Raw genomic sequence first — 14718 nt, 5'->3', positions numbered from 1 at the left:
TTTCTAACAACCTAGAAGCAACCCATGAGCATGTTACAGTAAACAGTTATTGGGCGATTCAGTGGATTGAATACTTGATTCAAATGTGTATTATTATTTCTGTGTGAATGTATTCTTGGTGTCTGTCTTGGTGTTTTTTAGGCTTACTTACTTTTAGCCATAATTTTATTCATAAGGAAAACCTTGTATTTTCATTATTTATTTATTTATTTTATATAATTTCAAAACACCAACTGTCCATTAAACTGAATGGTTTAAAATGACTTGAGTAAAAAAGGTTGGTATAATTCTGCATATTAAATAATAAAACTAAGTTAAAAAGTTACTGTTTTAGAGATGCCAGAATTTCCCCATAATAATATTAACAATTAGAAACCATATGCAGGACATTTGGTCTCTATTACTGGTGTTGACATCCACTGTCTAAAATCATATATTTTCTTTTGCTAAAATAAGCTTTACGTCCTACAAAGTTTCAAAAATAATGATTTTACATAAAATACAAATCTGTTTTATTAAAACTAGGATTGTTTATATGGTTATGAGTATTTGGAATCAAGTAAATAAAGGCCTTTAGGAGCAAGGCCAAGTCTTCCATAACTAAACTCTCCAAGGTGGTTGATCTCCAGGACCAGAGTTGGGCTCCCTAAAGTCCAATGCCTAAAAGCGGGAGTTTGCAAGGGCCCAGTCTTTTATTTTTCTCCTTCAGAGGGCGCAGTGGAGCGGCCCCGACCACAGAAGTCAACCTCCGTCTGTCAGAGGTCGCAGGCTGGCCAGTTAGAGGTCGTCGCCGTCGTCTGTGCTGAAGCTGCTCCTGCGGCTGCTCTCTTTAGAGGCAGCAGGGGAGGTGGCCGAGAGCAGGGGGTCAGCGCCAAAGGGTGAGAGCGCCTCGTCCATCAGGATCTCGTCCAGGCGGTGCTCCTCTTTCAGCGTGGCACTGAAGAAGTCCGTGAAGTGCGAGAGCGGGTCCGAGAACGTGGTGGAGATGTCGGCCTGCTCAGCGGCTCCTCCGCCTCCTCCCACTGAGATGACCGCTGGCAGGGAGTTTCTCTGGAGGTAGTCGGGTGCATTGAGCTCCTCCTGAGGGTACAGAGCAGGCTGAGAGGCCTGAGGGGCCTGTGGTCCCGGGACAGCTTGGGGGGCCTGCTGCTGCTGTTGTTGCTGTTGTTGCTGCTGCTGTTTGAGGAGGTGAGAGGAGAGCTCCACGGCCCCCAGAGCGCTCGGAAGACCATGAGCCCGAGCCTGGATCTCCAGCTCCTGTTGAAAACACACAAATTTTGTGTTACTTTTAACACAGTATTAATGGGGAAACCTTCCAACCACTTTTGCAGTCATATACTTAATGGACAAAAGTATTGGGACACTTGACAATTCATGGTTTCTTCTAAAATCAACTAATAATGGTGATTAATAGTCAACTACTATTTTATTACCTATAAATTATTATGGACACCCCTTCTAATAGATGAATTCAGCTACTTTAAGTTGCACCCACTGCTGACACAAACACAGCTTCTCTAGCCCCTGTGGAGAAGTACTGCCAATAGAATAGGACTCTCTGGAGCAGATAAACATCAACCTAAAGCCCCCCAGAATTGAACTGTGTTCTCTGGAATGATTTGGGATGCGTTTGGGATGACATGGGGAAACAATGAATGAGCAGATGTCCCAATATCTTTTGTCCATATAGTGTAAGTGTCCAGTGCTGTAAATTATGGACCAGTTGCCGTAATCAAGCTGTGGATAGTTCTGCCATTTCCATTAGTAAAACCCCCTCTCTGTACCACACAGCAGATCGTCTGACAGTAGAATTGCCTGACAAAGGATCAGTAGCTGCTGGAGAGGGAGACTCTGGGTAATTACTTTGGGGGTCTAATTGCGTTGTCTCTGTGTATGAGGACTCCTGTAATGTCTCCGCCGCCTGCTCTGTGAGTATGTCAATACTGTGGGAATGTAATGCATAATTTCAGACGAGGGGGGACTCTTCTGTATTATTAGGCCTCATAATCTAATTCCAGGCCCAATCCTCTCCTGACAGAGCTGTAACTTCACTGTTTATTAATCAGGTAATTACCTAGACTCGCTGGCTTTAAACCAGGAGAGGAATTAGGCCTGAATCACAGTTAAAAACATCAGAAGCACAGGCTGCTTCACTATCAGGCCACAGAGGAGGTCAGGGAGGGTTGTGGGAAGAGCTGGGTGAAGGTTTTATTGTCTGTCATTCTCATATCCAGTGCTGAACTTATCTATCTTTTACAATTAGGCATTGGTTTATAAGATTTGTTTGAGGTTTATCCTGCAATCTATGGGTTTACAGTCTATTATATAATACTGTAAACCTGTAACTGTAAAATGCCTTAACTATTATAAAAATAATATGAAAGATCCTGGCAGGGGTTCGAATTAATAAGGAGAATTTATAATAACTATATTTTATATATCGTATTATCTCTAAAAATATTTGCGGACACCTCTCCTACTGAATGCATTCGGCTACTTTAAGTTGCACCCATCACTGACAGATGTGCAAATGTACACACAGTACTTGTCCCTATAGAGAAGTATTGCCTAATGCCAGTTGTGGGTTAGATGTATATGAAGCTCCACCAGCATTGAGCTGTGGAGCAGTGGAAGAACTGTGTTCTCTGGAATGATTGACTGCATCCAATACTTTTGAAATGAGTTGAGGAGTTGGGGAGGATGAGGTGGAGTGGTGATCATCCAACATTCTGCCCTCACTAGAGCTCTTGTCACTGAATGCAATCAAATCCTCACAACAATGCTCCAAAATATAGGAGAAAACTTTCTTCCCTGGATAGCAGAGACAGAAACTCTTTTCCAAGACTCTTAAATTTCAGAAGAAACTGTAACTGAGCAAGTGTCCCAATACTTTTGTCCAGTGTATAGTTTCTCAAAATAGTCTATGCCTGCCTGTGATTTGCATGGCTCTTTTGTCTTGCAGATTTGCTTTGGGATTAAAAAAGTTTCCCCTCCCTCTCTTTCTCTCTACCTGGATTCTGAGCAGCAGTCTCCTGTTGGCCTGCTCCAGCTTCTTCTGTCGGCTCTCCAGCTCGCGGGCATGCTGCTGCTCCTTCTGTAGCCACTTAATGTACTCTACCGAGGCCTTGAGGATGGTCCCTTTGTTCCAGCGCATATCACTGCCAGAGAAGGGAAAAGATAACCTTTTTCACACAAGCTTGGCGTCAGCAGAACCTTCACACACAGGAAAAATACCCTCACAAAGAGCCCCCTTTTTATAGGAATAAGAAATGGTGATTTACATGGCCAATTATTCATTCTCGGACATTACATTGCCTCTGAATGGGAATTTTAATAGAATAGTTAAGTGTGTCTGCAGAAAGTCCATTCTGTGGCCCTTGTATGGTAAAATTAATCCTTGAGTAAAAATAGGTGTCGGAAGAGGTAAGGGGGGAAAAAATGAACTTTGGAAGCTGAAGTAAAGTGCGCCCATTCCCGATTCCATTACTTTTTTAAAAGGTGAAGAAGTGTGGTAAAATTGTCTCTTTCTTTGGAGTAAGACGTTGGTCTGATCAGAGCTAATCATCTCTTTTATCTTGTGTTAATGGCACAGTGACAACGGTAACCTTCCATTTAAATTCTATCAAAAGTTCAATTGAGCTGGGCCACTGGATTCCCTTTCTGGACCATATTCCATCTGTAGGTGCAATTGTGCTTAAACTTTGATTCGACTTGCATGTGCTTCGCCTTTAACCCCATTTTCATCATTCAAATGGAGCCTTGCACCGAGCTACTGATACCTCTTCACACCAAGCGAACGGGGAAGGTAAAATCACTCTTTGGGTGTCACTTTGAAAGTGGGGTCATTCACCATTTCTGTGTGATTCAGTTTTGTGTAGCCATGTCAGTTTTATGCTAATGCGTAGTGGCTGTAGGCTTTCTAGGCTCCCAAATTAGACTAATAGAGGTCAGTCTTAACGTGTTAGTAAAGTTTACAGTTTTTCCATTGCCCCAATTGTAGTCGATTGGCTGAAATATGTGGTTGGTGTTGGAAGTTTGTTACGGGGCTCATTTAGCTAAGTCATGAAGGTTCAGACCTCACCAATTAGTATTATGTGACCTGCAGGACTAACTCATCACACAGTCACCTCAGACTAGTCTTGAAGTTCTAGTTTATTTGGTTAAAGATGCCCGATATCACATTGCCTGCTCTAAAAATTGTAGCAATCAGAAATTACACTAAATGGACAAAAGTATTGGGACACCTTCTCATTTGTTGTTTCTTCCAAAATCATGGATATTAAAAATAGAGTTGATCCTGCTTTTGTTGGAGTAACTGTCTCTACTGCCCAGGGAAGGATTTTTACTAGATTTTGGAGCATCACTTTGAGGATTTGATTCCATTCAGCGACAAGAGAGTCAGTGAGGTCAGGATGTTGGATGATCACCACCCCACCTCATCATCCCCAACTCCCCAATTCATCCCAAACACATTGGATGGAGCACTGCCATCGATCAATCCAGAGAGCACAGCAAGTTCCACAGCTCCACAGCTCAATGCTGGGGGGCTTTATACCACTCAAGCCCACGCCTGGTATTAGGCAGCATGGTGCCAATAGGTTCATGTTTATCTGCTCCTTATCTGAGAGTCCTATTCTATTCAGCAATGGGTGTAAAAGTAGTTGAATGCCTTAATTATAAAGGGTGTCCACAAACTTTTGGACAAATAGTGTATTGCTTGATGTGATGATTTACAAGCATAAGCATGCAGTTGTACAATGTTTATTTATAAAAATAGCTACCATCAATGTTGGCTACAGTAGGCGTGTAGCTCTTTAGACACCAAGCATGTCATTTTTGATTGATTTTGAGGAAATTTGTAGATTTGTGTCAGTTGACCCCAAACTATCCCTTCAAGAGTCAAAGTGAAAAAGGGTGGCACTCACGGGTCGTTGGACTTTGGTATGAGAGTTCCAAGCTCCTTGATTCTGTAGTTGATGTTGTAGCGTCGTCTTCTTTCAACTGGTAAAAGAGGAAATGGGGTAATGGGTATCCAGTGTAAAAATAAATCACAAAAAATCATACAAATACAAATACCATAATCACACTTTAATGGAGACAGGAGCTTACTCAGATTGTGGTTGTCTTTCTTCTGTCTCTCCTTTGCTAAGACTCTGGTGTCGTGTTCTGCAGGGAAACAAAGGAAAAGAGAAGTTTTGAGAAGAAGCCCTGAGACACTGTTCAGAATGGCTTCAGGTCTAGTGCACATAGCAGTCTTGCCTTTAGTGATTATCAAGAAAACAAGTCAAACATATGACCAAAGTTAGACCAAGATGTTAATAATGCAGGTAGAGAAAATGACTGATGAAAGATGGTGAGAGATTCCTCGCAGACCTGTTGTTAGATCCAGTCTGATCATCAAATATCATGAAATCAGGGCTCTGAAATCCAATATGCAAATTCACTCCTTGCATGGCAATTGTTATTGGTGTTTGGGTTGTCCTGGGAGGGGTTATTATTGTTAAATGCAGTTAGTCACTTTTATCCCTTGAAAAGACATCAGGTGCATCAGGTTGCATTATTTTTTCTGGGCAGGTTCTGCTGCTGAAGTCCATATTTGTGTTGACAGTTAATCCCTCAGCCTTCTGAGTGCCCATATTATAAACTTCCCTTAAAGCAACACTATGGAAAATTGGCATTTCTTGCTCCTGGGATCCCCCTACAGTCAGGAAGTGGAATTCCAGCCTTGAGTCACCACTACGGGACCCATTTTTTTCTGGATGAGCTAAGAGATACAGAACCATCACTGAAGATAAAAGAAGAAGCATGTGGACAGAGGCAGTGGAGTAATACTACAGGAGCGTTATGCAGTGGTGCACAGAGTTACATAGTGCAGTTAGCAATGCTCCAAGCCAGGAGTAGCAATGATAGAGGTGCAATGCCCCCTATTAGTGGAGTCTGTGGAGCAACACAATGATTTTGAAGCTGTCATTTTAAGGTAAAAATGCTACATAATGCTCCTTTAAGCTAATAAAGTAATGCAAGGGCCCTTAAGATGGTGTCAAAGTCGAGTGTGCGAGGGCCTGTTAAAAGTCATGCTGAAATGGGCAGCAGGCCTAAAGAACAGCATGCTTTTCTAACACACCCTAAGGAATAGAGTGGTTGTGAATGAGGGGCTGTTTTCATCCTTCTAGGCCTTTAAGGTGACTCTCTGTAGAAACACTGTGTGCCCTCTTTTGAGACACCCTCGCCGACAATTAGCTCAGCTTTACAAATTTGCTGATTTACCAAATCAGGGTAGAGGCAAAGTGCTCCCGCGTCCAGAATCTCACTTGCATTCTTCTAAATTATGTAATTGGGACGTGTGATTGGATTTCTCAATTCATTTTCTGCTGATTCAATAGGGATATTTAAGCCCTGTGCAACCGCTCATTGTCCTGCAGCACGCTTATGTGAAAGAGATGTAATTGACTTATTTTCTCGTCAGAGTGAAGAGTTCTTGAGGCATCCTTAATATTTCCTAAATCAATTAACTTTACTTGATGCATGACATTCATAAGGGGAGGGGAGGTGGAGGGGGGGCAACTCGCTCAAAGAGGCCTTTGTGCCACGTGTAGCACGCCAAGCGCATATGCCAGCACATTCAGTGGACTGAAGCCCTGATAATGCAAAATACATGCAATAAAACAGAGGCTGACAATGCACACTTTCAGTCCCCAAAATAAGCAGGCAGCCATGTACTTAAAGCGTATTGGTGTGTTTTCCTTTCATGTTCAGCCTCATTAGGGTTAAAGCACTGGTCATGTACTCACATGCAAACATGGCAGCAGTTACAGTAGATGGGGAGGGGGGGGCTTTCAATAGGTGTAATAAACAGCACTCCTGACTGAAGCAATTAAGAGTCGGATCCATACACACTAAATTTACACTGGAAAAGTCATTGATTCACTGGTTGTTTCCTCTTGAAAAGTCTTTGGTAACGTTGCAGAGTTCAGTTTCCAAAAAGCATGATAGAATTGACGTCATCTTAACCCTGATTTCTGTGTGTTATGAGGCTTTTTGGAAGCCAGACTCGGCGGCTGGACTGTGCTGACATCCCTTTTAACAGAGAGCTATGGGGGGCATGCGGGAAGTGTAAATCCACCATGAGGGACAGTCATACCTTGGTCACCGCCGTACACATCCAGCATGCCACTGTTCAGGGACACCTTTGGAAAAAAGAAAAAGGGAAGGAAGGTCAGAAACTTCTCTAAAATCATCTTAATTTTGTTTTATCATTATTCCATGTAATTTTGGGCAATTTCTACTGGTCCGTTCATCATGAGATGTTCTCACAATCTTAAGGGGCATCTGGTGTTTTCAAAAACCAACAGAGAATGCTAAGCTATTGTGTCTCATCCTGGAACATCCCATCAGAAACACACTAGTGCCATACAATCATGGACCTGCAGCATTTACAGTAACAGGAGCTGAGTGTGAGGAAGCAGCTCCATCTGCCGGGGTCAACCTTCAACACTCTATAAATATCCTTGAGGAACTTTTGGAGGTTCTTTAGTTTGAAATTGTGGAAGAACATCTCAAGGTGCTTTGAGGAGCCTTCAAGGAAACTACTTCATCTTTTCTAAAAAATTGAGGAACCTCCTCAAGGAACACAAGGCCGAATTCGTATGAAAAAAACCTTGTTCTGCAAACTACGATCTTCAAAATAAAGACGGTTCCAGTGGTTCTTTAAGCTGTGCGGTAGAAAATGTGTGTAATAGAGAACCTTTAACTTGGTAAACACACACTCACAATCTCTATTACAAATGTAATAACATCTCTATTATGGAACCAAATGTGGTTCTTCTATGGCATCCCTCAAAGAACCACTTAAAGCCCCTGAAGAATGTAGTTACAGGACTAAAGAGCAGGTCAGTGCAAGAGAGAGAGTAAGAGCGAGAGAGAGAGAGAGAGAGAGCAAGAGCGAGAGAGAGATTGTGAGAGCAGCAGATTCTGCAGTGTTTGACTGCTTGCTTTGCTGTGCTTGTTCTCCGTGCACCCCATTATCTCAGCTTGGGAAGCGAGCGCTTATCAAAATGAAAGATTGTTACAGTCCCTCGACTGCCAGCGTCGTAATCACTTCAATCCATTCCCATCCGTGTTCGCAGATATGTTGACATGGTGAAACGGCGTGATGCATCGTGCTGTATGACTAATTAGAACGAATTGATCCGTTTAAGCATGGTATCATTTCTGAACAAGCCCATTGGGAGTCTAAGCATTAGCCCAATCCAATGCCTCACTGCCTCTCTCTCTCTTATGTTCTCTCTCTCTCTCTGTCTCTCTGTCTCTCTGCCCTCCCCCTCCTCTTTACTCAACTCACACATACACTCTCTTTCTCCTCCATCACTCCCCACTGTCTCATCTGTCACACCAAGCCTCCGCCCCACTTTCCTACACGCTTAAAAACAAAGCTCACCCCTCTCATTTAAAGGTTCATCCGTTTTGTGTCCAAATGTTTGTGGACACCCCTTCTAATGAATGCATTCAGCTGGTTTAAGTTAAGTTGCACCCATTTCTGACACAGATGTGTAAATGCACGCACACAGCTTACTCTAGTCCCTGTAAAGAAGCACTGCCATTAGAATAGGACTCTCTCTGGAGCAGATAAGCAGGAACCTATCAGTACCATGCTGCCTAATGCCAGGTGTGGGCTAGAGGGGTATAAAGCCCCCCAGCATTGAGCTGTGGAGCAGTGGAAGAACTGTGTTCTCTGGAATGATGGTTTGAGCTCCATCAAGAGTTGGAGATGAGGAGGTGGGGTGGTGATCATTTAACTTCCTGACCTCACTATAACTCTTGTGGCTGGGTGCAGTCAAATCAATCCTCACAGCAGCGCAATGCAAAAATCTAGTAGAAAGCCTCTTCTTCCCTTACTTGAACCCTTGATGGTTTCAGAAGAAGCAAGGAATGACCAGGCGTCTCAATACTTTTGTCCTGGTAGTGTATCAATTGTCGCAAATGCTGTCTTTGTGAACTCTAAAGCTTGTTGGAATAAGCTCATTAAGTTATGTCATGGTTCTACTGAGGGAGCTTGTGTAAGTGTTGCGTACTCTCATGAACACTGCCCTTCAGTGTTCATAGGTGTTACCAAACTCCTTTTGGCACCTCAGCTATTACACCAGCCCTCCTTCATTCAATCATCTAGAGAGTCTCTCTATTTCTGTTACTTCTGTGAGAGCTGGAATGCGACAGATCCTCTGTCCATGATGCGTTCCTCTCTCCTGAGTTCAGGTGTTGCTGTAATGACCGCTCAAGCGCTTCTTTGTCCAGGCCCAAGCACCAGCCAAATGCTGTTAAAATTTTCGCCCACACAAAACACAGGGGGCACTTGTGTCCCTAGACGCCTATCTGTGCATTTTTATGCTTTAGCTAAATTACACTTTTTTAGCTGAATACCTTCTGAACCATCTGCCCATGCATCTCTATACCCGTTCCCCTCACTCACTTTCTCCCCCTCATTCCGGTCTTTGAAATATGTCTGAGGGAGGGAGTTTCCACAGGGAGTAAAGGAGTACATGCGAGGCCTGCACTCATTAACACTCATTTTCTGCATTCCACGCAGAGCCTTGATTGTATTAGCCGACTAATCTGTATTGTTACGCCTCTAAGTTAAGTCTTTTCCCCACAGACACCATGAACTTTGACTCCGAGTTGGACTTAGTCTGACCTCACACAAAGGCACAGGCCTTTTTTCCCAAGCCCACCAAAGGGAGACACCTTCTGTTTGCACCTCAGATCTGCTATTCCTCCCTTGATGTTCTTAAAAGATTTATCTAAAGCTACAAAATCCTTCAACACCTTAGCAATTAGTAATTAGGGTGACTGCCATACAGATTTTGCCAGGGTTTACAAGCATTTTGGACAGATCCACGCAATGAAAGAAGAAGAACGTGGTCTATACTTACGTTGTTTTGCATTATGATGCTAGGCTCCATACAATCCAAGCCACTGGATTCAAGGCTAATTAGATCATCGATAACGTCATCCATTGGAAACTAAAAGAAAACAATGATTACAGTGTACCCCTCGTCCTTTAGTCAACCGTTGCTTAATTTGCTTAATCTTTAAACCTGCCACATTTTCCTTCTTAGCATTAACTTCAACAGCTAACAGTCATTAAGTCAGTGTAGAGTAGAATGCAGAGTGAGGGGCAGGCTGGGGTCCCGTTGCCCATAAAAAAGCATTTCATCATTTCCACACAAAAAGGCTGATCAGTGCTACATGTTTGAAGTTATTGATGAGTGTTGAGGGTGGGAGGAGGGGAGGAGGGGGTACTCACCTCGCTGTCATGGCTGTTGGCGAGCGTCAGCAGGGTGACCGGGCTGCCGGGTGTACTGCCGTCGCTGACGGGCGGCATGTGTCCGTTGCGCATGACCGGCATGGTGCCCAGAGCCTGGCCAGTGTGCGGGTGGGCCTGGCTGGCGAGCTTGCTGCCTAGGGTAAGGTACTGCTTGACCTGCTGGGCCTGGGCTTGGTGGATGTGGTACTTAGAGTTCTCCAGGTGGTTCTGAACCTGAGGATCGAGACAGTCGTAGTCAGTACGTATTCTGCTGCCAGGTACATAAAGTTTGGGATGATTACTAGAAAGCTTCCTTAGAAAGCTTTAGTATAACCTACTTCTCCAATCAATCAAGAAGAACTAGCAAAAACAAGCAGTGAACTGAGGCTACCATAGAAGCATTTCTCCAGCAAAAGTCTTGATGTTTAGACAACAGTAATTCCCCAAAAACAAGCTACGAATTAAGGTTTAGGTTCTACTTGGATTTTAGTACACTGTGACCAACCAGACATCCTCTATCCAAGAGAACCTTAGATAAATAAAGCCGTTCAATAGGAACCTCCAGAACAGTCAAATAGTAATACCAACCAAAACATGGATAGTCCACAATATAAGTCAACCTAAAAGACCACAAGCAAGTGCCAAGCCAGCTTAAAAGTGACCCCATGTCACCCTGAAGCAAAACAAGTCCTTACACTGGAAACTCGGGCTCCGTCTCGCATCTTGAAGTAGCTACAGTCGGTTAAGTGTGGCATTCTCAGTACCAGCTCTGTATCCTCTTCAGCTCTGATGAGGAACTCTAGTAGGATCCCAAGCTGAGGTTATCTTGTGAGTGGATACGTAGTGACTGCCCCCTCTTACCCACCGCTGTCCTTATATACTGACTAGGTGCAGCAAATGACCTAATTAGCGAGGAGGCCAGGCTTGTCCTTTTATTGCCCGGGGTGGTAATCACCTCAAACAGAGGGCCGTCAGACCACTGATCTGGCCGGGTTTGATCACCATACGATGCCTGTGTTTTGCCTATATCACCAATTCAACAGGACCGCCCTGTTCTGTTTGTGTGAAGTGGCCAGTCACAAACAGACAAACCCCCCCCTCCCCACATCCACCCGCTGCCACTTCTGCTTCAGGGGCTCAGAGACAAATGCTGCTTGTTGTGCGTGGTTCGTGAATAACCCAGGGGCCCGTTTCAGACAGAGCCCTCTGAGGACCATTGTCCTCCGGCTGCTCTCGAAAACTAACTGTCCAGAACTGGGCTCTCATCTTTTTTAGGCTGCAACACGTCGTAAAGCTAAATATAGGATGGACCTATTCACTTTTGGGGAGACCCAAACTGCCCCGTTTTGTCACCGCATTGTCGAAGTTCACAAAGGGCCAACTGTGACGCTGCTCAATGGTATTTTGGAAAAGTCCAAAAATAAACGTTTATTGCCATGTGGCTAAAAATAGACTAATTGACTGGCAATCACTGCCTTTTCTGGCCCATGTTACATGATATGATGAAATAAATGTTACTAATGTCATAATGTAAAACAATTATCTGAATTATTTGTTATAGTAAGTGGATTACACGGCCTAATTTTGAGAGGATCCTCTAATCAGTAGTATCACATTGTCCCGCACATTGTCATTCATATTTTGACACAACCCTTGATTTAATAACATAAAATTTGAAGAAAAAAAGTCTAAAAAATATTCTAAAAATATACTTTTATGGCTATTTGGTTAAAAAAATTACTGCCAGCCAAGCTTATTTTGAGTTCATCCTAAATTACGTTTTTTTTATGACAATGATTTTTTATTGAAAGTGACAGAATTACGCAACTCATTTACTGAACTGAGTACTCAGATCACCCCACATCACACTTTCCCACAGATTTGCTATCTATCTTAGGAGCTCAATATTAGGAGGAAGGCCCAGACTAAAGGAAATTCAATCAAACATTTTATGATAGACTTCTCGTCTCCTGTGTTTATGGAAGTTCATCCATTACAGCCGCAGCCCAGTGATTATCTCAGCAGAAGAGAGTCAGATCTGAATGCTTATTTGAGAGATCAGCACAACTTTGCTTCCACATCCAAGATCTGTCAGACGTACAGAAGCAAAGCTCCTTTCATCAGCCTGCAGGATTCATCAGAAGTCAAACGAGTGTGTTTTCTCTTCAGTCAAGGCAAAGGGTATGGAGGTTAAACCAGGCACAGTGGCACAGTGTTTCCTGTGTCTCTAGTAAGCAGGCTTGCAGGGACGTGTGTGTTCCACCAGAGCTTTCCTTTTTCTTTTCTTTTTTTTCTAGAGCATGTCCTTGCCTTACTCCCCCCCCCCCTCCCCTCTCTACTGTAAATGCAGGAGACATGCTTATTAGTCAATTAGAGGCTATAATTTGATTCAAACTGTAATGGTTCTCCAGTCACTAATTTGGCCTGGACAATGCCCGGCCTATGTGTGAAGACACACAGCCGTATTGAAAACAACAACAGGTCAAAGAGGATTTTCTGAAAGGCTGATTTGCACAACCTTTAGCTGGTGGATGATATGAATATTGAAAAAAGGTTGATATTGAAGTGGGGTTTGCTTTTCTACATGGCAGTCCATACTGTAATACAGAAAAGAATTTTAAAAAGCAACTAAAACATTTATTTAGAAACATATATATAGAATACCTAAATATATTTAGATTTATGTATGCATTTTTAATCTCTTTTCTTATTCTATTGTATTTTATTATATATATTTCTATTTGCTATTTAATTTATATTATTATTATTACAACTATAATTTTATTATATATATATATTTATTATATTTTATTTGTTTTTTATTTTATCATATATATATATATATATATATATATATATATATATATTGTTTATTACATTTTACATTTATGCTATGTTTTTTCTTTGCCATGTTGTTTTACTGTTTAGTATTGTTTTATATTATCTTATGTTGTGAAGGTCTTTGAACTGAATAATAATAATAATAATAATAATAATAATAATAATAATAATAATAATAATTAATAAAATAATTAATAATAATTAATAATAAAACGTTTCACATTTCTGTGGCTTAAGGCCAAAATCTTTATCATAACACTACACTATAGGGACAAAAGTATTGGGACACCTCCTCATTCATTGTTTCTTTCAAAGTCCTACTTTTATCCTGCATTTGTTGGAATAACTGTCTTTACTCTCCAGAGAAGAACACTTTTTAGTAGATATTGGAGGAGCACTGCTGGAAGGATTGGATTGCCTTCAGCGGCAAAAGTTCTACTGAGGTCAGGATGTTGCATGATCACCAGCCCACCTTAACCTTAACTCATCCCAAAAGCATTGGATGGAGCACCAACCATCATTCCAGAGAACATGGTTCCACTGTCCATATGCTGGAATGCTGGAGCTCCCGAGAGTCTTATTCTATCAGCAGCACTTCTCTACAGGGACTAGACAAGATCTGTGTATGTTTGTGCATTTGCACATCTGTATCAGCAATGGGTGCAACCTAAAGCTGGTGAATGCGTCCATTAGAAGGGGTGTCCACAAATATTTGGACGTGTACGTTTCTGCAGGATGATGCATTTCACATAAAATCACTCTAAATGACTTTGTTTCAGAAATCAGTTTAATTGAAGATGAAATTGTCCTCTAAATCCTGTGGAAGCTGGTGAGCTTCAGCGTGTGCAGCAGGAAGCGCAGCAGAAATTTGGGCTTTGTCATGTTTGCTTTGCTAATTCCATACTAGCTCAGAGAACGCAGGAGATTCGGCTTCTATTAGGAGCGCAGCTGTAGCTCCATAACTTCATTCTGCCTATTTAACTCACTCAGATGAGGAATGCTGCACTGGCTGGACACATGGCTAATCTGATATGACAGAGTGCTCACACACACACACACACACATGCACACACACACACACACAAACACACACACACATACAAGAATACTTTCACCATTGTCCTGGGAACGCCTCTGCTAGTATAGCTCCATGCTCCAGGCTACGTCCTGATACGTCCTGATAGGTCGCTTTTCCTCACACTGTTCAATTCTATGGCATTGGTTCACCAAGACAGACATGCAGATTGTAAAGTAGTGAGCTAGGGACTAATCTGATGTGCTGCACTCACCAGGGGTTAAGTCTCTCCTGTCTCTGAGTTCAAAAGCTAAATTTGCCAAGATCCATGAATAAAAAAAAAAATACGTGCACCCTTAATATGGAATTTTGGAAGAACATTGAAGAGCCATAGAAAGAGCGTCTCATTACATATCAGAATTATATCTGAATTAGATCTCCCTGAATTATACAGACCAATAATAAACCAGATTAGTAGTTTTTTTCTGCATTACCTTATTGAGTTGTGAGCTCTGGAGATGGTGGACCATTCATCAGGCTTTCAGGCCGGCTGCAAGTGGTA

General features: G+C 42.4%; 1 protein-coding gene across 1 annotated transcript in view; it reads right to left on the bottom strand.

Annotated features, from left to right (window-relative positions):
- Nucleotides 1–362: 362 nt before the first annotated feature.
- The window catches only part of tfec (transcription factor EC), a 66525-nt gene continuing 52169 nt past the window's right edge, over nt 363–14718 (bottom strand). Inside the window, 7 exon segments of the mRNA XM_072673979.1 lie at nt 363–1257; nt 3011–3158; nt 4926–5001; nt 5110–5169; nt 7070–7187; nt 9927–10016; nt 10301–10534. Of these exon segments, the coding sequence (XP_072530080.1) occupies nt 778–1257; nt 3011–3158; nt 4926–5001; nt 5110–5169; nt 7070–7187; nt 9927–10016; nt 10301–10534 (1206 nt within the window). The 3' untranslated portion in view covers nt 363–777.

The sequence above is a fragment of the Salminus brasiliensis genome, chromosome 2 (assembly GCF_030463535.1).
Source record: "Salminus brasiliensis chromosome 2, fSalBra1.hap2, whole genome shotgun sequence".
Taxonomy (NCBI): Eukaryota; Metazoa; Chordata; class Actinopteri; order Characiformes; family Bryconidae; genus Salminus; species Salminus brasiliensis.
Note: the sequence above shows the minus strand (reverse complement) of the source record. Positions and strands in the feature narration are given on the sequence as shown.